This window comes from Balearica regulorum, chromosome 2 (assembly GCF_011004875.1).
Source record: "Balearica regulorum gibbericeps isolate bBalReg1 chromosome 2, bBalReg1.pri, whole genome shotgun sequence".
Taxonomy (NCBI): domain Eukaryota; kingdom Metazoa; phylum Chordata; class Aves; order Gruiformes; family Gruidae; genus Balearica; species Balearica regulorum.
In genome coordinates, this window is record NC_046185.1 from 152,231,953 (window position 1) to 152,255,046 (window position 23,094).

The window sequence follows — 23,094 nt, forward strand, 5'->3', positions numbered from 1 at the left end:
TACGGCCCAACACGCCTTGGGGCCAGCAGTGCCGCCTCTCCTGTGGTACATCGTGCCTTTGGGAAGCAGAGAGCACAGGAAAAAGCAGGCTGCGGTCAACAGATGGGCTACAGCCTGATCCGCAATACCTGGGGTATATGAAGAATAATCTACACTTTCATCTGCAGAAGTGGCTCATTCTTCACAGTGAGGTATCTTTAGCTGGTAATGAATATCTGGATAAGATGATGAAGTTTGGAACTTTGAAATAGCAAGAAAAAGTATCACATATGTAAAAGAATATTCCATAGTTTTCAGTAGAAGGCACCAATAACAAGTCTCGCTCTTTAGATTTTAAGTATGTATTAAAGGCTGCTTTGGCAGTCCTCATCTTATATGTAAAACTGGGCATGGAACCAAGAGTTTCAAATTTTACATAGCAGAGAATCTACAATATAGTACTTTTAAATCTCTTGTGGATATACATACTTGTTTGATATTTTGTGTAATGCAGTGTTAAAAGCAAGGTGAGACAGTTCATGTAACTATATACACTATTTCTGATCATCTTCCATTGACAAGAGTATTTGAGACTTATTTTTTTATTTCTCTGTATTTTAGAAGCTATTTCTTATATCGATGTGTATGAAACTCCTCAGTTTACTGTTAATATGTTTTTAAAAAACCTGCCTTCAAAGTTCATTTAAAATTAATATTTAACCCAAACAGTCTCAAGTTATTTAAGATTATGCCCTACAGTATCTTTTTCTAGCTGCAATTTATCCATTTTAATGAGATGGGGGTTAATGCATTTATTATCATTAATGAACATTCACTTGAATTACTTTGCAGCACTCTGGGTTCTGGTACTTGCATTCACAGTTGCTTATAAATATTTTCTTTCTGCTAGATAACTGCTTTGGCAGCAATTCTGATTTTTCAGAAGGAAAAAGAGAAGTGCTTGGACTTCTAAATAGTAGAGCCCTCTAAACAGTAGAGCTGTGTAGCTAGAACATACTCTTTTACTGTTTCTACTTGATCAATACCAAAGCTTTAGTAAATAAGTTTTACTTAAAGAAAAATGGGGGGTTTTTTCCTATTCACATTCTGTGCTTCTCAGAGAATGAATTTCTTCTCAGAGAATGGATTTGTATTTGTTATGGAAAAGAAAAACTGGTCATATTGTAGAGCAGAGCAGTTGTGCAGAAAAGGAAAGAAACCCAGCAGAATCTGAAAGGGAGTACATATTTATCAGTACAGATTTCCTCCTATATGGGTGCTCAAGACCGTGCTAAGAGCTGTTCCGGTTTGTGCTGGAACTCTTCAATCCACCTAGAGGCAGGGTAAGGCAAGGGGCTCAACATACTGTGGCAAAGTTAGTTCATGGAAGTTACTTAATAAACAACGTGATTACAGAGGATTGTTTTCTTTAGCAGGCTTGTATTTTTGCTGTTATAGTTTCAATCCAGGATAAGAAACTTTGTTTTATTAACAAGTGCCATAAACAATGCTAGCTTAGCTCTTTAGTTACTGCTCAGGAGTGGAGGAAATTGATGGCTTGATAGCGAGACTGTGGTTATATTAACTGTCAGTCTTTTAAAGCAGATGTGCTGCTGGGATCTTACAGCCGGCCTGTGTGGGGTCAGAGTCTTCTATGCATCTGTTGGTATGTTAGTAAGAGCTCACTGCTTCACCAACTTGCAGAACTGAGGGTAAATAGCTGATGTCAGTGTATTTACAACCTGGGAAAGATTCACAACTGCTTCAGTTTTCCAACACTTTAAATTTATCATATCTGAACTACACCATCTCCCCTAGCTCGAACATCCAATCCTGCTTTAAAGCAAATCATACCTCTCTGGCACTGACAGTATCTTGGTACTGTAGGATGGCAGCTGTTCTCCCTCATTTAAGCAACTGTTCACTTGGAGATACTAAGCAGCTTCCATCTGGCTGGAAGCAGCTACTAGAAACCCAGTTTAAACAAGGATTTAAAAAAAGCTCTCCTTAACAGGCCACTTGAATTCAAAGCCTTCAGGAGCATCTCCATGAAAAAGTCATCTACCAATCCACAAAAGCATTTGAAACCAGACTCGTTAAGGAAACTGCACAAGAGGTAACACAGATGACAGGACAGAACCAGGTTAATGCCACATCATTAAGATCAGAGTTACTGGAGGTCAGCATCCCGCTCTCCATGTGATGTGAATTCTGCTTGGTTCAGGATTCCAGTGTTGTCTCTGGTCTAGGAAAGACCGAGAGGTAAGAGAGAGCTGAAGGGAACTTTGATACAGTCTGACACAGAAATTTGGGATTAATATTTCTAAAACACTGAAAAACCAACAGCCATAAAGGTCAGAAGTTACCCTTTCTGTTTAAGCCACCTTGTCTCCAGTGAAGACTGTTTTCACAGACAAGTAATACAGATTGTGTGTAGAAGAAATTTCTGCATCTTTTCTTATGGGTCTATTGAAAATCCTCTGTTGGGGAAATGACCAAAGCAGTAGGAAGGGAGGCAAGTATTCAACCATCCAAATAACAGCTCATCTATCCTGGCCTGAGCCAAGTCGCAGTTCCGTAAAGCTGGTATCAAGAGGAACAGGTAGCAGAAGCTGTACGCCCAGGGGCAGCTCCCACTGCTTTACCTTGCATCAGGTTGGATGGCATTGGCAGGCTGGCTTGGTTCACTCGCTCAGAAAGGAAACATGAGAAAGAGCATTCCCAACGTAAGAACTAATCCAGAGCAGCACTGTGGACTTTGCTATGAAGGACAGCAGGCGAAATCATTGCACAGCTCCCTCCCATCGGTGAGTTTGCTCTTGTTTGCACCAACCAGCAGAAGAGATACATGTTGGCAAATCCAGTAGCCCAAGAGAGGCAAGGCTGCTGCAGCTCCGCGTCCCCAGGTCCAACCTGTGCTGAGCCTAAGCACGTGTTCCCAGTAAGCACATACGTACACGCGCAACGTCGCAGGCAGGAAACACCAACAGGACCAAGGGCCCCCTCCCCTCTGCCTTTCCAGCAGACCCAAATGGAGCCCCATTAGTGGGATGTGCAGATGGTCCATAGTGCCCATCACTCCTGCGGTGGGGTGCATACACTCAGTCTGTCCAGCAGCTGCCCCTGATCCACACTCTCCCCCTGCGCAGTGGCTGCTGCAAACCTCCCCCTCGCGCACCCACCCCCACGTACACCTGCCCGCCCCACCACACTGTGGATCCCTCCAGTAACTGGCCTTGGACAACCACGTCCACCTTGCAACTGGCCCCTGGATCCTTGTCGCCAGTTGCTTCCCTCATAGGGATGGAGACTGACAGACAGACACAGAGCGCCCATGCTCTCTGTCCATGCTCCCTCCCTTCACGGGCTCCTTCGGTCCTCAGATGGAGGTTAAAAGGGACTTTCAGAACAGATCCCCATAGCTCCTGAGGAGAACCTGAAGTACCAACAGCTAAAAAATAAAAAAAGAATCATACAGATTCCATGAATATACTTTAGGAATGTATTTAGTCAAAGTGGTTTTAATAATCTATCTGGAACATTATACCCTTAAAATTTGGAAGACTTTCTTTTCCTAAAAACAGAGTCATTTTTCTTGTTTGTCTTGTGAAACAACATTAACCAAATAACCATCTGCTGGAACAGTTACTGAACCACAGAACTTCTCCAGCACACATGTCAAGAGAAGCCTGGGGCTTTACACCAGCGGCCGCTGCAGGAACACGGGGCGCTGTGCTGCACCCTGGCCTTTGTGCACTTTACAGCCCAGCTAACGTGTGTCACCAAGATGACCTCTGCTTAAATTGCCTCAGATTTGATCTACAGGACATATTTGGTATTATTACGATCTCTATTACCTCTTGCCCAAATAGACACAATTCCCAGGTTTTTTGAATAGTATCAACTTCTGCAAGATAAAGAGACGAGATTTAAGTATTTTAAGGTACTTTTATTTAATAAATAACTTCAGGAATAGCACTGTAAAAAGTGAACATCTGTTAAAATAAAAAGGCACTTAAAACAAGAATGACTATGATGCAGTTTGAATGGTCAGAGGCAAATATACATGGCACATGTCAAGAATGATGCGTGACTCGTGTCACACGACAAACTACGCAATCTTAGCTACAGGGTAAAGGCAAATTTACAGCTAAGACCGCCCAAGAAAAAAGGAAAAAAAGCTTGTGTTGATACAAAAATATTACAAAAAGAATCGCAACCAAATACATTAAACAGATTAGAAAGGTGACAAAGCACCAGACTTTAAACCAAGGAAATGCTACAGAATAAAGACACAGTATGACGTAAGGCCCTTATGTGTTTTGAGGATGTCTTGGTAAGGTACTTCATGATACTGCCACCCAGGGCTTGAATTTACAAAGAAAAACTAAGTTACCTGTCAGCAACTTTTTCAGTAATGGCACATGTTTTAAAGCTATTTTTTTCCTTCTTAACATTCTTCTCAAACCCTTTCATTTTAACCATAACCTGGCAATAAGCAACTTAAAAAATAAAAATAAGTATGTGCACACTTTTCAGTCTTTTACTCTGCTCACTTCCAACATACTCAACTTACCATATACTTAATCACACCTCTAGTGAGTCGAAGACCAATTAACCACCAGCTCCATGCTACGTGAATTTAATTATATCTGCAAACTCAAGCCCTGATTTCCCTGTAAAGCTAAAGAAGTTTAATACTAAATGGCTAGGCAGAGCCCTCATGCTGATTGCTGTAACCATCTCCCTCCCAGTCACGCCGCGGCGGTATCACGCCCTGCAGAAGACTGGGATTCACAGCACGGGAGTGGGAAAGGTCGAAAAGGCACCACGTGACCTTAGCTGACTAAGCGACACAGTCTCAAGTTTGTTTTTTTTTTTTTTTTGTCAGATCCCTGGCACTGATTACTTTTATTTGCAAAAATAATAATAAAAAAAATTACATATGGTACATTTTCAAAACCTGCACAGGAAAACAAAACTATATGTAATGAATTAGTAAAATCACTGCAGTTTGCCCTAAATCTATCTTACTGTGACTACAAAAATTGCTATGCTGCATACAGTGTTGTGAAGTTATACAAGCAGTGTTCATTTCCCCTCATATTTAGGATTGACCACAGTTGTCACTGCGCTCTTGTAAATAGGATTTTCACCCTAGAAAAAGAAAATATATTTATATTAACATTTATAGAGATGAAAAAAAAGCACTGCATTTGCAAGAAGTATAAAAATTAGCCTAAGAAATTAGCTTAAGAAAAGACCCATTAATCTTTTGTTTGTACACACAAACAGCTGAAGACAAACTAGTTTTCCCTCTAGCAACTGGAACAAAGGCATGCTCAGCTAATAAAGCAAAGGGTTAGCACACAGTCCTGTTCCGTTTACACCACAGATGTCCTTTAAAGCTGCTGTACCCCATATGGCCATCTCAGGGCTGAGCCACCAGCTCAGGGGTCTGCAGCCCATGATCATTTTTTAAAGAAGAACAGAATTGTAAACAACGTTATCTGAAACCATGACAGATCATATTCTGCTACAATAACATTTAAATAGCTTATCTTGTATTATAGTTTAATTCTAGAAACAAAGAGGAAAAGCTTGTACTATTTTGATAATACACATTCAATATATATATTGAACATTTAGTACTTGTCATTCTCATTTTATTCCTGCAGGTCCCCCCAACTCCCATATGGGCAAGATGTACAGTTAAAACTAAGAAACTTCTGTACTGGTGCAAACGCTATAATAAAAACATTATTTCTACTGCTAGGAGAAATGCCTACAGATCAACCGCTTACATCTCTGTTGCTGAGATTTGCAAACCTCTAAATTAAGCTTATTTTAAGCTTCCTTTGTTCCCAGGTTTCCTTTTATCTCAGTAAACCTTACTCCATTTGTGGTGTCCTTGCACACCTAAGATGAACAGCTTGAACTCAATACTAATAGATAAATCTTAACAGAAGAAAGGGCTACTGCTGGGACTCTACTGATACAGCCTGAATCTGCAGTACAGCGCTCTTATCACAACCTGAACCTCAACTGAAATAAATGTTGTTTACCAGCATGAAGTTCTTCTGTGTTCACACAAATAATTCCTGAGGAAATTCAGCACAGTGCAGATGTGAGCCCGAGTGCAGTTCTGGCCAGAACTGTGCCTGGCCTTCACCAGCAGTGAGGGAATCTCTCTCCCTTTGCGGTTCCCCTCAATCTGAGATGGCCTATATAACCATATTAATTCAATTCTGCTCTATTAAATTACACAGCGTTTAAAATATTTCAGGTTAAAACAATTTTTCCTACAGTCAATTAAAGGAAATCCTCCCCCTAGACACACAAAACACCAGGTGTGTCTGTTTTTTCAGGGTCATAAACCTGGAAAATCAACTGGGAATACCATAGGATGTGCCAAAAGGTGACGAGGCAAGCAGGAAACCAGCTTGGCGTGAAATTTTCATATCACAATTCCTAGGAAGTTTGTTGCTTTCTGTTTGCAAGACGTGGTATGGGCCAAGTATCTGCTGCTAAGGAAGACCACTTAGCTGGTGTACCGCCTTTCTGCCATGGTTCCTTTCACAGAGAAAGCGTGTTTCTCCTTAGAGCCAGCTTCTCTACACGCAAAGAGCAATGAGACACATCCAATCCCACCTAGACCTCAGAGACTCCTGCCTAGTCTCCCAAGTCCAGCCAGAACCTGGATTGCTGGACAGTGGAAATCGAGGTTCTCTGTTCACTCTTCTCACGATCTGAGTTAACGTCACCTGCCTTGGGCTGAAGGAGGAACCAGGTGTCCAGTGCTAGCTACGCTTCACAAATGCGCAGTAACAGCAAAAGACCCTTCCCCTTCTATCAGTTCCCAAGACACCTCTGGCTTGATTACAAGTGTATCTACTGGTTTGGAAAGGGATGGGCAGATTTATTTTTTTTTACATCATGGAAATACAGTGTTGTGGCTAGCTCTCAGCCAGACAAATTAATCAATGCCAAAATTACTCCCCCTCCAAATATTTTTAATAAAAAGCTTTGCAATAGTAAGATATAAGTGGAAAAAGCATCCAGGGATAAGGGATTTAAGCTCTAACTGAAGTATCTCATTATACCTCAAAGTTCTTGGCAATGTACACTGTTTGTTTCCTTGACAAGTTTCAATGGAGAATTCTCAAAAATATAAATATAAATCAGTAAAGTTGATGATGCAGAGAAAGTCTGTAAGCTTAATAGGCTGTGGCATATGCATACTAGAAGATATTGCATAGCTTTTCAGTGGCAAGGCATTATGTAATACTTGTTATACTGTGCTTTTAACCTTCAGCATTTTACAAAACAGACTCCCCCCAGCACATACAGGGAGGTATGTGTTTACATTATCTTGTTTGTAAGAGAGAGAACTTTTGTCAGATAGTCTAGGAATTAGTCTAAAGGTTAGGAGTAAAACTTGGAAATTTGCAGGCTGCTGCTCATACAATTAATTTGATTTTGGGATCAGGTTTAAAGTGCAACTTGCATAATAAGACTAAATTTTTTACTATAATGCTTTTTAAAGAGAAATCAGCATTTTAAATTTATATGCTCACTATTTAGCATAAGCCCTATTTACAAAGAAATGGAAACACTGTACTGCCTTCTCTTGTACTTTACGTTCCCGAGAACTCTCAGAAGCACACGGTGGGATTTAGGTCACTGAACAAGGCACTTAACTAGGTGTTTCCCCACGTCAGTCCAGTGTCAGTTCCCATGACACATAATGGAGAATCAGTCACCACAGAGAACTATTTAGTTTAACCCAACCTTGCATTTATCACCTAAATGGCTCTTGCGGCTCCACTGCCTATAACTGCACCACAGGCACCCAAGGGATTTGCAATTCCTCCCCTGCCATCTTCTGTCAGACAGGCAGCCACGGCCCTGGCCTTTCCAGCCACACTCGATCACTGTGCCCCTGCCTTGGCTTGGCGAGGTCTTTCACAGATAGCTTGTTATTAAAACTGACGTGGAAGTAGTAAATAAATGTCCACTAGTCCAACAGGACTCTCGCCTTGCTTAGAGCCCCTCACAGCTGGCATATGGTACGAACTTTCAGAGATCAGCAGCATTCCAGATTTTTAACTGGACAGTGAAACATGGTGTTCCAAACTTGCTGTCTTAGACAAATACTACCGTTTTTAAATAAACACATTTTCTTTAGGCCACTGCAGAGAATATACTGGTTTAAGCATGCAAAATTAGGGAAAACACGTCTGTCGCATGCCCCTATAAATGAAAACACCGTGCACACTTAAACCAAAATAAAAATCAGCAAGCAATACTACATAAAAGATCACGTGAAATACATTAAAGATGGAGATATTTTTAAAAATAAGTATTTTCAGCAGAGAATAAAGACCTATGTTCTTGCAACAGCATTCATTTTCAAGTAGATTGGGATGTTCAGAGCGTAACAGTTCAGTCTAGTGTTGCATGAAGATGAACCTATTATATATAGGATGTTTGATTAACCTTCTTACTCCTTTTTTCTCCATGGACTCACTGTTTCAACAGTTCCTTAAGTTATCTTTATAGCTTAAGTCTTAAGCCACTGCAAGAAACTGCACTCTAGAATATTTAAACTCCCCCACATATATGGTTTAAGAGCTGGTTCTTACTATTTTCAGCTCTCATCGATATCCATCATTATTTTACAGTAACATCAACCGAGTCATCTGACAACCCATAATTACAGCAGTTGCATCAGAGAACGAAGCAAAGGCTGAGGTTAACGGCAACACAGACGACAGAGGGCATCATCTACCATGACTGGAAGACCAGAGGAAAGCAGTGAGCCTGCCAGCCAGTAAATACTTTCTTAATGGCACAAATCCAAACCAGGCAGGCAGGCAAAGACAGTGTCCTTTCACCGCCGCCAGACCTTTGTAAGACAGTAGCTGTGCTGCAGGCTGAGGACAAATTGAATTCGTTTCAACCTAGCTGGCTTGAGCATCAACTGGAAGGATGCTGTGGTGACATGTCATTCACCACATCACAGACCAGGACCGTGAAGTGTTCAGGTGCCTGGTCCGTGACAAGCTTTGTGGTGCTGCAGTAACCAAGCCACATGTGTGTATGGCTGCTGTGAAAGATGGGGAAGGGTGACACGAACTGCATGCAGTTTATTTTATTGCATATTTATACACCCAGAGGGAACATAAGGCAGCGTAATTTTCTTGTAATGGGATTTCGGATGACTTTCTTGCCTTGGCAATAGAAGACAGCTCTTTCTTCACCTAAATGAAGGGTTACTTCAACAATCTAAAAAGCCCAGGAAAATCTTAGTTATAGGGGAAAGGAGGATTTTCTTCTTTTACTTCTTGTGGGTCACCTATTCTGCCAATACTGATCTCCTTTTCAGCAGCCAATAAAGCTAAACCCACCTCCCTCTCTTCCCAAAGTTCTGATATTTCTAGGAATACCAAAGAGGATGAAGTCATGTTTAAAAAAACCCACACTCTTAACCTTCATAGTGAGTGAAACAAAAGGGCAGAAGTCAATCCCTCCATTTACACAAGAGGAAAGCATTCTGCACGAAGTACATTTTAAAGGAGAAATGGCAGCACTGAGGACGTTAGATCCTGAGAGTCGTGGGGTAGAGAACGAGAGCACAGAATGGAAGTTACACACCGTATGGTTTGTTAGACGCTTGTCCTGCATGCAACAGAAAGTACACAATTAAGTGAACAGCAGAAGAGAAGGTTAACAGAGACTTAACCAGATGGATTATGTGAAATGTCAGAAAGTAACAAGAACCCATTTTCCTCCCCAGAATAATCGATTCTGAGAAGAAAAATGGAAAGGAAGTGGATGTGGTTGGTGTGGCAAGCAAAATGAACATTTGTACAATCAATTTTGGACACACTGGAAAGCCAAATGATTGCAAAGAGAAAAGGAAAGTATATTTCATCAAGGAAGGGCTCAGAACACTAGACAAAGTATTTGAAAATGTTGTCACAGTGAGGACAGATAAGAGCTTAAATACTCTTAATTCCTGCTTTCTCCGCTCATTTTTCCTTTACAAAAATCTTTTGTGTACAACACTGAAAAGGGAGGCAGCAGCCAGAATAAAATTAGAGATACGGATCCTTTCCTTCCACTGGCTCCTGAAAAAAGCTCTTGGATATTTAAAGGGATGTGCTGCCTTCCTGACTTCTTCAATCCCCTCCTTCTAATCTGTACTTCTTATCTCTCAACGCTCTTCTGACATCCATTCCCCATCTCACCTTCCCTTTTTCACTCCTCCCCCAGCAGCTGGGGATCCCAGGGAAGGAGGAAAACACCTAAAGCTTCAAAAAAGTGCAACCTCAAAGTCTACAGAATACATCCATCACTTCTGGTTTGCTGACTTGCTCTTCTGGATACTGCTGTTTCTGAAATCAGCATTTCCAAACAGAAATGAGGTGTGCAGGCTGAATTTAGGAGGGACTGAGAAACTGAGGGGAAAATGCATCTGGAGGGGACAAGAACATTTCCTCCTCTCATTAATCCCTGCCCGCCCCCCCCCCCCCCCCAGAGACCCTCAGGCTGGCTGGGCTGTATACAAGGACTGTGATATTGCCAGTTTCAATAGAAACAGGGATGGAAAAATTAACATGTATATTTATCAGATCAATAGCGTATATGCATTTCACACTTTAAATACAAGCTAGTTCTAGACTAGGTTAAGAAGCCAAAGCAGTTAAAAAGTCTGGAAGGCTACTCTGACTGTTCTCAGAGTTATTCTAATAAAACCAGTGATATTTATAGGCTGGGATATCGGAGGAATATCTAAACTAGCTTTGCAAACATATCAACTTTAAACAAACTGACTGCTGATTTGAGGAAATATAAGACAAACCCTCCCCTGAACGCTGTGTCTCTCCACAATCCAAAACACTTCTTCAATCCTAACAGCTGTTCTATTATATAGCCACACATTTATCTCCCCTGCCCAGGAAAAAAAAAAAAAAAAAAAATCACTTGTAGAACAGTTTAAGTCAGTACTGGTGGTATTAGTAAGCAAGCAATCTTGCTGTCAAAACAAGTTAAAAATTTTCAAGCTGCATTCTTTAAAACCCCAGAATCAAGCAGCAGTAGATAAACTGAGCAAGACTCAAACTATGATCAACTGACTGTGACACACAGTGAGTTTGAAGTGACATGCAAAGGAAAAAAAAGGAAGAAAATGAAAGAAGATACAAACTGAGACTTAGAGACCAGCTTTACGTCCATAGTTTGGATTCTTGAAATTGTTAATAGGGCTCTTGTATATTGGATTTTCTTGCTGAAGTAAAAGAAATGGTCAATGGCGAATAATTCAACAGGAAAAAAAAAGTAACATTCTCAACTATCACTGAAAAAAACCCATGCTATACATAAAGAAAAGTGTTAGTAATATTTTTTTCCAGCATAGAATTCATTAATTTTCTTACATAAAACCAAAAGACTTCCTACGAGTTTTAAAAAAGTTATTCTCTCATCAAGCATAGGTGGGTGTTGACTTCTACAGAACTGTAGCAAAGGGTTTTTGATTCGCAGACTCCCCGAATTTCCCCAAGGCAGTGACCCTAGAGCTTATGTAAGCCTATATACCACAGGCTTGTTTCTCTTGCATACTTTTCCAGGGGGTTGGGAAGATTTCAACAAACCAGTACCTGCCATGATTTTGTGACCAGCTATTGAAATCTCCCAACTAAACCTGTAGGAGTATTTACAAGATCTCTTTCCTAAGTGTAAAGTTTTCTTCCTCACTTCATACAAAAGTGACTCTCATCTTCTAATAAGCATTTTAATAACACGTTGTAAAGTGTGGTAGAACCGCAAAGCTGAACTATTCTGTCACCATCACATTTTCTATCTGAAATTTTATTTCAACTGAAGTTCCTATTCACTTTTTGAACCCATGAGGTACTTCTCAAAGAAAAGTGGGGTTTTGGTTTTTTGTATTTTGGTTCCCTCCCCCCAGCCAGATGTAACACATAATGAGTTTTCAGTTGGCTGAAAATAAGGACATTTCTGTTCCTCCATAGGCCAAAAGACAGGAATACAATCTGAAATATTTAAGGCACATGAACAAAAATCTTCTATTCTTCCTCAACTACTGTATTTAGAGAGATGAAAGCCTCCTGACTTACCGTATCCCACTTGGCATTCATCTTCTCCTTCTCAAATTTAGCAAATTCTCTTCTGTCGTGAATGATCATTAGTAGTTTCCAAATCAATAATAACGCAAGTCCAATAAGAACAATTCCAGCAACCACACCAGCTACAATGGGAATGATGTCAGGGCCACTGGGGCATTCTAGGGAAGAAAGCGAGGGAAGCGGGATTTTACGAAATGCTGAAGGTAATGCATATCCAGATGCTTTTAAAATTTTATTTTGTACTGAAGCCAGTATTTTGAATATCAGAGATATGCCAACATTATTTTCCCTTGAAATAATGGAAGTTTTGGAATGCATACCTGTAACATTCCAGCTTATTTTTATCCTTCTAATTTGTGTTTGATCTTAGCAATAGCACAATTCATGTTCTGATGATAAAGTCTACACACTGGTAACCCCTTAAGCTATTAATCTAGAATGTTGGAGTAAAATAACTAGCAGCTGTATTTTAAACATGCAAGAGCTCCAACTCAAAGGTAGTGCTAGAGGGATAAAACAGCTATAGTACAAATACTGGTTAGAAAAACAGTCCCCACATACTCTGTCAACAGTGTTACAGAAAAAGGGTGTTCCTCATTTTACATCAGATGGCTGTTATTGTTAGTAGCTAATACAGAGGTACAAGTAATGACTTTCTTCTGAGACTGGTTTTGTTGGTTTTTGGGTTTTTTTAGGGTATTTCCTCATCTTGGGAATTGGTCTCTGCTGGAATAAAATATTTTTATCCAAAGAAGATGTGTGTTTTTTAAATATCATGTACTTTCAAAATAAGTGAAATATGTTTGAAAAGGTGCAAAATTATTTAAGGTGACTGACATAGAAATAATAATCCTCCAAAATAAACCCCAACTCCTCTATTAATAAAAAATTCTCAATAATCACAAAGTGAACAAAGGCTTTTGCAGAGCTCAATGCACAGACTGAAGGAGTCAGAAGCAAATAAATGCAACTCCTGTGCTGTCAACAGGAACACTGCTTCCCTCCCCAAAACTGCAGACTCCTCATCTTGGTAGCTGCCTCCACAGGAGTGAGGGAAGATGAAAGGGACACCACAGGAACTCCTTGCAAACCAGTAAGGAACAAGTGTCTGCTCCACTGCATACAGCCTATGGAACAGAGCTTGTTCCTTCACCACTTGCATGGCACAAAATTTAAGGTGCTTCCTGGTGCATGAAAGCTTGATTCAGCTCTTAACTAGGACAACAGAAGTTTATCCATGGAGAAAAGGTCAGATCCCAAAGTGTAGGACATGTGTTGAGGTGTCCTAAAAGAAGATGGGGCTCAAGGTCCTCCTCTATACTTCGGACTACATTTTTGGAGAATTTAAAACATTCTGAATGGAAGTGGTATTTATTTAAGAGTCACTAACCACTGATCTATATTAAGCGATGATCACCCAAATGATCAATTCTGAAAGTACCTCGAGTAGAATACAGCACTAAACCTTTCAACACACAAGCAGGGTGTGTATTTTGTGTCAGGCTTATAAAAATTGGGGGACCAGACACTGCTAATGTACAAAACCAAAATTTTTGCACTGTTAGATGCAACATCCAGTGATTCAAACTCACAATATTTATTGTAAATAAATGGTAAATTACTGATGGAGCTATAGAATTGTTCCCTTTTTTGTATCAGAAGATTAAACAAAAATTAAGAATGGTTTACTATCAAGGATTAACTAAGCAAAAGGCTTTCAGACCTATTCTTCAAGGTACCTCAGTTAAGTAAAAGCAAAGGCTCCCAGCATGAAATAATTTAAGCAGTTTGCAGGAGAGTATGCATTTTTGTGTTGTTTTTTTGTGTAAGACTCGTCCCATATTATTAAAAGAAGGAAAAGAAAAAAGCAACAAAACCCCAGAGACACCATTGTTTCCAACCTGTAGCAAAAGCCCAGTCAAAAAAAAAAAGTTTAAAAAAATTTAGGTATGTAGGACTTACTACAGGACAGATAAAACAAGCCGGCAAAGTATGTCAAGTGGGAACATGAAATGCTTTAACAAATATATGTATCCAATTGACTTTTTGGTTTTAAAAAACAAACCCTGTTTCTGTCAACCTGAAAATTTGAAAAAACTAGATCTAGAGAGACTTATGTTTTTCTAAAGCCACTCAAGTTCCAGACATCCACAACTCTCACTCAGGGAATAGGCACCTATTTCCAAATCCATCTACCTCACACAAATCAGCCAGAGCTACTTTGCAGTACGCAAAAACTGCGTGAATTAACAGGAAAGACGAAGGGAGAGTACACAACATCCTGTTCATACCTGGAGTCTCTACCACATGAACGCTGGCTTCGCCATTTGAGTTGACAGAATATGTGAAGTAGAACCAGCAATCATCAACATCCTTCTCTTTGCAATGAGACAACGGATCAGGCTGTCCAGGCTGTGGCAACTTGTCTCGACTTTCTACCCGTGTCATGTTGAAATGCATACATTCCTGAGAACATGTTTCCTTCTTTTCTCCCTTATCGAAAGCTCTGCATTGAACGCAGTCCCTGCAGAACAACAAATCAGAAGCAATACTTTTTAATATAATCATGAAAGATTTCTAGCATTTAATCTAAAGAAACGCAAAGAAGAAAATGTGGAAAAACCCCCCAACAAAACCAACCCTTTTTGACATAAAGGCCAGGAAAAAATAAAGCAAGACACAGCTTTTTACTAGCCAGAATGTTTATGTACCTTGTGATTAACAAAAGATTAATACATTCCTCTTTCCCTGGAGGACTCACAAGCTTCAAGAACAGAAAACAAAAAAAAGGGGAAAAAAAAGAAAAAATTACCTAAATCTTTAAAAGGAAATAAGGCTAAAACTTTTTCAACACCTCCACCTGGAAAACAAATACTCTCAGAAAAGGCAGTGTAGGAACAGAACATTTACAGTGAAACAGTATCTGAGAGACAGGTTAAAAAGAACAAACTGAATGACAGGCTTTACAGCAGGATATCACTCTGAGTAACTCACTGAAAAAAGCAGACTGAACAGGATTTTTATACTAAAAAGACTGTGCTGAGAGAAAACCTTCAAGTCAGCTGCACAAAGCCAGGAATCAGCCCAGCCACTAATCATAAACTTATTTCAACGTTTCCATGCAGAAAACACTTGGTTTCCAAAAACCTGCATTTCCAAAGGCAGGGATAAAAATTTTCATTGGACCACACAAATCTAGGTTTACTTTTTGACTGTCAGGATAGTTTGACTTTTTAATAGTGTTCCAGATAAAACTTCAGCTAAGCTTTTTGCTTAAAATTTCTAACTATTCCAGAAATTGCACAGTATACATGTACTTTTGTTACATTAATTTCAAAAGGTCAAGATGATGGGACTTTATAGCACGTCACATTACAGACCTATGTTCCCTCCAGCTCTGCAGAAGGTTGGCTGTCGATAATCGTACATGAAATAGGGGAAATCTGTAACCTGCCCAAGTCAATCTGAATGGTCAAAACTGATTTAACATAATATACACATTTCTATGCCTAACAAAAAGCATCAGGGAAAGCATTTAAGAAATAGTTAGCCTACCTGAAGTAATCAAAATACTGTATTAATAATGTCTTGTTTGTAATTATTGATTCTCACCCAACAACTTTTACTGTCTAAAGGGATGATATAACATGATGTCCCTACATTTCAGGGTAGAATAAAGCACAGTATCAAAAGCCTCATTTTAAAAATTTGGCACATATAAATAGTACAAACTCAAATACACAGAAGCTGGGACTTGGTTTTCTAGGTACTCACTTGTGCTCTGCACAGACACCAAGGCAAGTCTGACACGTTTCACATGTGGGGCCTTGGAATTTGGGATCTGTACAATTACACGTCCCACACTCGCAGGTTCCTCTTCCATTGCAAATCTGCCCATTAGATGCCATACACGGAGAAGTATCCAAAGAACAATCACACGCACTGCCGGTGAAGTTGGGGAAACACTCGCACACTCTGCATTTGCAGATACCATTTCCTGTGCATTGAAGAGATACTACAGTGAAATGAAGTCTAATATAAAACTAATATAAATTGTGAGAGTAAGAAATAAATATTCACTATCTCAGGATAGATACAGGGTAAACAAAACCCCGGTGGTGAGATAATGGAGACACTAATGAATTAAGAACTACAAAATAAATTTTAGGTCCTTTAAAACCTACTTACAGGCGTTTCTCCCCTCTTCCCATTCTCCGACATTTGGACTTCCTTTCATAAACAAAATAACAAGACTAGGGAAAGCTGATCAAGAACAATATAATGTGATGGTGATATCTCCTGGGTGGAGAGCATTACAGCACTGCTTCACTTCACAATTTGAAATGTACATAGATGCAGTGATCACTACCATCTTTGTACCTATCACTATGTAAATTTTTAAAGCAAGACCTAAAAAAAGATAAGGAATACACTAAGACTTCACAACACAGAAAAATGAAACCCCTCTGGCTTCCTAAAACACCACCGTTCAGCTGCTGTACGTCTGACCTCATCCACTCAACCAAATTTTATGCTCCTTACACTCCCTACACAGGACACAAGATACTCGTATCTCCAGAAGGGTGATTGGGATGAAATGGAAAGATCTCTGGCCACACCCCTCCTTCTCCATTGAGAATAAAATATTTCAGTCAATATTTATCTGTCACCATATATTTTGGACACAACCACCATTGCTCCTACCCTTTGTGGAGCTGGTGAGTAATAGTGTATTCTGAGCAAGTCAGACGGATAAGGTATTCTCACAGTTTAGTTAAAGCTTAGTGGCTTCTCTGTTTTATTTTTGTATCAGTCAAAACTGAGGCAGTAGTTACACTCCTACCAAGTATTTCCACATGCAAAGCAGCCTAGGGAAGTTATAGGACAAAAATACATGCAGCAAAATAGACACTGGCTGCTGGAGGATTTTCTAAATTGCTTTTGATTTCAGAGTGAACTGCCATCAGAGTTGTGTTTCAAGCACTTTTAAAGTGTTTTTCTGGATCTTCCATGTTCTAATCTTCACTTACCTTTCAGAATAGTCTCAAGATAGCATCTCACTGGTATCTCATCAAATACAGAGTCAAGCACTCACTATTATAAGTAAGCTGAGGTCATTATCTCTTTTTATTGACACAGTGGTTACACTGAGCCAGTATAACATTAGAATCTCAGGCCAGTTGTCTCAGCATTCTTTACTATAATACCTGAGGGTAATTCTGTAATAAACAGAAGTCAAGTTCACTTCACATCCTTCTTGGAGCTGTGATTCAAGGAAGGTGAAATGTGTATTAACACACTATTATGTTCATGATCAGAGTGTGTTGTTTTATTAACAGACATTTTCAATCACTAAATCTGTGGATATTCTCCTCTCTGTTACCAAGTTGCTATGATCTAGAAGCCAAGTATCACTGCTCTACAGGGTAGAGTTGACAGACTTGCAAACTGCTGGCCAGTTTTGCCTGCAGAAAACTCTGAAGTAGTTTCTCACCTCCACAAATCAAACCATTTGATCGATCACAGTTGAAGTTATCACATTCACAGTATTTGCCAGAATACACTTCATTGGTATTTTCTCTTTTCTTGCATACGCATTGTCCACAAATGCATTCTCCATTGTTACTGCATATCTCTGTACTGTTCTCCCTCCTGCAGTAAGCATCCATATCCTCACTATTTACTTCATCTGTACTACATTCACATAGTCTTCCAATACGTCCTTCGTTACATCTGCAAGGTAAAAACACAAATGAAATTATAAACTTGAAAGTCATACAATAAAAAGACTACAAAAATAGCACAAAGAACAAGAGTAAAAGTGACTATTTTCTCAAGGAATATTCCAAGTTAAAGTTTCAAGAGATTTCCAGCTGACATCTACGTAGCCGTTCTTGAAGCCACTGGAACAAGTTGCTCCTATGTTGATTACTCGTTCTAGGTGAGAAACTGTATCACCACCCCTAACTAAATTACCACATAACCACTATTAACCCCTCTCTCATGCGACAGAACAATAATTCTTTTTAAGCAACAGTGACTGTTCACTGTAGCTGCTGTCATGTTTCAGTGATAAGATTGAACAGCAATCCCATGAACAGCAATCACACAGGAGAGTAGATGATCTTCAGAGCTGCTGAGCCGAGATCTTTGGAGATCAGCACTTCCCATTATCAAGGTTAAAATATTGATGAACAAATGGAGGTAGTTCTTGTTCCCAGCAGTGACTGACAAACTGTTGTGGGGCAGAGACAACGATTCCATCAGGAAACTGCTACTGTTGCACAAGCAAAAGGCTGTTCTTACCCACAGGTCTGTTCTCCCTCATGGAATCACGGGGACAGCAATGTCAGTGATAGCAACTTTAAGAAGCCTTTCTACACAACAATGGGAAAATTTGTTCTCCTTAAAGGGAACATCAAAACTGACAGCAAAATGGAGCCATGGACCATAAATACTGGACACAAAGTGACTTATTCCTCAAACTTACAGAATACTAAGCAGTTAGGGGGCCATACCTCAGTCTTTCAAACACCCCTTTAACTACCACCACCACCTTCACCAGTCAGATGTTAGTCCATCCTACATCAAAAGTGCTCTAAGAGTAAGGTCAATATCTTTTGCTTTGTTTTTAATAAGTCACATATTAAACAATGAGTGATGAGAATTCTACATTTTGTTTCAGTTATAGTTCACTGAGCAGGAACCAATACTGTTTTCCAAAGTCCTGAATCTTGTTTTCCTTGAGAAGATCTCAATTCCATTCTGCTTTGACCATCCTTTTCTCAAGGGTCTCCAAGAAGAAACAGTTTTCATTACTGCTGTAGGCTTCTTAAGGGGGAAAAAAAGGCTTAAACCGTGACTGACTAGGTTGATCTTCAACCAGACTCCACTGAAACCATTCTGTGACAGGTCAAGGGCACTCCTTCTACCTGACTCTCAAGACAGAATGGCGGGCACTTGTCTGAGATCAAAGGCTGTAGCTCTGGCTGGAGGGTGTACACCAGCTACCCCAGTGGTGGCCAATGCCTCCACCCAGACAAGAGGCTGCAGTGCAGACCTCAGGCTGCAGGACATGTCCAGACCCTTCTCCCTGGGCAGGGACAGGCAGCAGACCTGCCTGCACAAGGTGTGCCCAGGTGGAGAAGCTCCTGCAGCAGGAGGCTGAGCTGCAGGCAGTGGTGAGAAGGCTGCGTAACATCAGGGAGGCTGAGTAGCAATTAGATAGCTGGTTCCAAGTACGGTCTGTGGTGGACCACAGTCCATGGCCAAACAGCCAGAAACTCCCCCACTGGCACACACAGAAGGGATGAGGGCCAATAATGCAGAAGAATGGAAGCTTGCAATGGCAAGGACCAGCAGGAGGAAGACACTTCCCCCAAAGCCTGAGATGCCCTTGCAGAACCGCTTCACCACTCTGTAGTCTGAAGAGGAAAGACCCACCACATCAGGAGAGATGCTGGAGCGATCTCCTCCCTGTGTAACAACCAGCACAACTAAGAAAAGGTGACAGGTGATAGTAGTAGATGACTCTCTTCTGAGAGGTACTGAGGCATCTATCTGCTGACCTGATGCAATCTCTAGAGAGGTGTGCTGCTTACCAGGGGCTTGGATCAGGGATGTCACCAAGAGACTACCAAGCCTCATGCAGTCCACTGATTATTATCCACTGCTGCTGTTTCACGTGGGCACCAGTGACACAGCCTGGAGCAGTCTGAGAAGCATCAAGAAGGATTACAGAGCCCTGGGAGCAGTGGTAAGGGACTCTGGAGCGCAGGTAGCTTTTTCATCAGTCCTTCCAGTCAAAGGGAAGGTATATGAAAGGGCCAGTCAAATCTGGCGAGTCAACAAATGGTTACAGGACTTGTGCCACAGCCAGGGGTTCAGCTACTTAGAGCATGGGACTTGCTTTGAGAAACCTGGTCTACTGGGCGCTGATGGGGTCCGCCTGTCAGAGAAGGGGAAGAGCATCTTTGGTCACAGGCTTGCCAAACTGATGAAGAGGGCTTTAACCTGAAGTTGCCAGGGGATGGGAACCTCAATCCATCCCACTCCTACCAGTTTGATGCCAGTGCCAGCAATAGATGCGTAGAGCCTGGGGAATGATCACAGGTTAGCAGGAGAGCACCTGCAGTGTAGCACAAAGGAATTCCAGCCAGCAAGCCAGCTTCATCTGGGGTCCAACTGAAATGCCTCTATGCAAACGCACGTAGCATGGGGAACAAACAAGAGGAGTTAGAGACGTGCACACACCTGCAGGGCTTTGATCTCACTGGCATCAATGAGACGAGGTGGGATGGCTCCTAGGACTGGAATGTTGGGATGGAAGGATACAGGCTCTTTAGGAACGACAGGCAGGACAGATGAGGAGGGGGTGTCACCCTCTATATCAATGACAAGCTGGAGTGTATGAAGCTCTGCCTGGGGATGGATGAGGAGCCATCCAAGAGCTTATGGGTCAGGATTAAAGGAAAGGCAGGGAACCATGAGGTTCAACAAGGCTAAGTGCTGGGTCCTGCACTTGATGGATGGACCACTCAGTGGATAAGGCACTGGAACGGCTTGCCCAGAGAAGCTGTGGATGCCCCCTCCCTGGAAGTGTTCAAGGCCAGCTTGGATGGGGCTTTGGGCAACCTGGTCTAGTGGAGGGTGTCCCTGGCCACGGCAGGGGGGTTGGAACTAGATGGTCATTGAGGTCCCTTCCAACCCAAACCATTCTAGGATTCTGTAATTCTACAATTTTGCTCTGCTTTCATTGTGTGTAATTCCAGAAAACCCAGTATCATTTTACTTAGTTTTCCCATGTGTAATACGGAATACATGTGTAATCTAATTCCTATGATGGGCAATAATGGACATTTCAAAGGCATAAGTATAAAAAAATTTATATATATTCTGAGCCTTCTAATTTCTGTAAATCAACAGACCTCACATTAAAAGGATATAATTGAATCAGTATGAATACTTGCAAAAACATCACAAAGTAAATCCCATTAATTTTGTCCCATAAATCCATAATTTTGCCATATTACATGGACCTCAAAATTAAATAATAAGCAAATAATAATAATTAAATAAAAAAACCCATAAAAAGCAGTAAGACCTATATCCTTTTGAAGGACTGACTCAAGGCTGAATTTGAATTCTGACTTGTAGAACAGTGCCAATCTAATGATCAATACTATGAATACTAGCATTGGGATTTTTTGCAGAGATAAGGCTGTATGTTAAAATATCCTAAAAGGGATAGGTCTGTAACAGTAATTCTTGTCCTTTCACTAAAAAAATTAGTAAAACCAACCTTTTCATATTTCTCTTTTGCAAAATTAAAGAAAATGTCTGTTTATTTACCTGCATGCACCACATTCAAATGTTCCATTTCCTTCGTGGCAGGCTGGACTATTAGGTTCTCCTTCACTTTGACACTGACATTCACAGATGAACTGGAGATTAATTTCCACTTCTTCAGTGAATCCCAGTGGTTTAATTTTAATTGTCTCATTTTGTCCTTTCTTTGGACATTCATTAGCTGTTACATTAATCTCAAATTTAACCTGCAAAGAAAAATAAATAGAGTGCCACATTACTAAAAGGAGCTTTGTCTGTACTATTAAAAAAAAAAATACTGAGTGTTGGACATTTTAAATGAATTTTATATTTGAGTATCAGCACATACACTGTAACTTACCTCATCTCCAATTGAAATGTTAGAACACTTCCTTCCATCTTCTTGTGTGTCATTCACTCCATTCTTGCAGAAAGACTTATAACTGATTGTCACTCCTTTTGGTAGCTTACTGTTTTCCAGGATAACCTCTGAAGAAAGGGACTAGAACAATAGTTATTAGCTAACTTTGAATTGAGTTGCATAAGGATTTTGCTGAAGAAAAGACATTACACAACTATGGACAATCCCAGTGCAAATGCCACAGGCTCACTGGAATTAGCTAAGTTCCAACGTGCCAAGAAACACCAGCCCAGGGCTGCCCAGAGTCACACCGTGGTGACCCCTTCTCATGGCTGAACCCTGTTACACAGGGTCAGGGCAGGTCTCCACAGATGCTGAAGGAACTTGTTTGCCCCGTGTACTCCAAAGGAGAAGTGTGGCTCATCTACACAACACAGCTGTGAAGAAAATGTTTTTGGGCCAAACCCAGGAGTCCCCAAGGCTAATGTAGACATTTTCTTTGGGGTCAACAGGTTGCAAAATGACCCTTTTCTCTTCCACGTGGAAAGGAGGCAAGAACTGAAGGTGCTGAAGAAACACTGGGGTTTTTGGTTGTGGGTTTTACTTTTTTTTTAAAAGAGAAAACATGGATGATAACATTTTCTTTGTAGTTTTAAGTGGCTTTAAGAGTACGTCTTTCTAGTCATCTAGCCTCTTATTGCCATAGCATCTACATGTCTAATGTGGTTTTACTGCAATGGCAGTACATTTATAGTTTAGTGTACTAGCTTCCTATTTTGTAGGATAAAAATCCACCTTGGAGCATCTGCCTGAAAGACTCATAACTTAGAAGTAAGAAAAATAAATACAATCGAAACAAAATCTGAACTTACATTGTACGCATCAATGATCAGCTGAATCACATTGCTGGAGTTGGAAGACAATGTTCCCACTGCTGATTTTGGTATCAGATTTTTTAATTCCTTTCAACATTTACAAAGTAAAAGGAAAATTACAGTCTTGCTAACAAACAAAGTATAATTTAATGCTTTAGTGGATTAACTAGGCAAGATCAAGTACTTCAAAAAAACCAAGGGTAAAGTGTTGCCAGTGATCTCCATCATTTTTTGAGGTTCTACACACAGCGCTACTAGTATAAACAAATATGCAGCCTTTTCTTTTCCTCTGCATTTTCATATTAAATTTGGTAATAGAATACGAAGACCTTCTCTCATACAAGTCCACCCTATATAATGTATCTTCAAGATCTTAAAGAAGCACCAACACACTTCCAGT

General features: G+C 40.4%; 1 protein-coding gene across 2 annotated transcripts in view; it reads right to left on the bottom strand.

The window, feature by feature from the left end:
• Nucleotides 1–3,907: 3,907 nt before the first annotated feature.
• Nucleotides 3,908–23,094, bottom strand: part of ITGB1 (integrin subunit beta 1) — a 47,653-nt gene continuing 28,466 nt past the window's right edge. Inside the window, exons 9-17 of one of the 2 annotated variants that reach the window (XM_075746520.1) lie at nucleotides 22,692–22,781; nucleotides 21,820–21,960; nucleotides 21,483–21,685; nucleotides 17,626–17,864; nucleotides 15,906–16,128; nucleotides 14,423–14,655; nucleotides 12,123–12,289; nucleotides 11,192–11,272; nucleotides 3,908–5,136 (exon numbers count right to left, since the gene is read on the bottom strand). In XM_075746520.1, the coding sequence (XP_075602635.1) occupies nucleotides 11,198–11,272; nucleotides 12,123–12,289; nucleotides 14,423–14,655; nucleotides 15,906–16,128; nucleotides 17,626–17,864; nucleotides 21,483–21,685; nucleotides 21,820–21,960; nucleotides 22,692–22,781 (1,371 nt within the window). In that variant the 3' untranslated portion in view covers nucleotides 3,908–5,136; nucleotides 11,192–11,197. The remainder of the gene's footprint in view (nucleotides 5,137–11,191; nucleotides 11,273–12,122; nucleotides 12,290–14,422; nucleotides 14,656–15,905; nucleotides 16,129–17,625; nucleotides 17,865–21,482; nucleotides 21,686–21,819; nucleotides 21,961–22,691; nucleotides 22,782–23,094) is intronic. The other variant, XM_075746521.1, reaches the window with a different exon arrangement.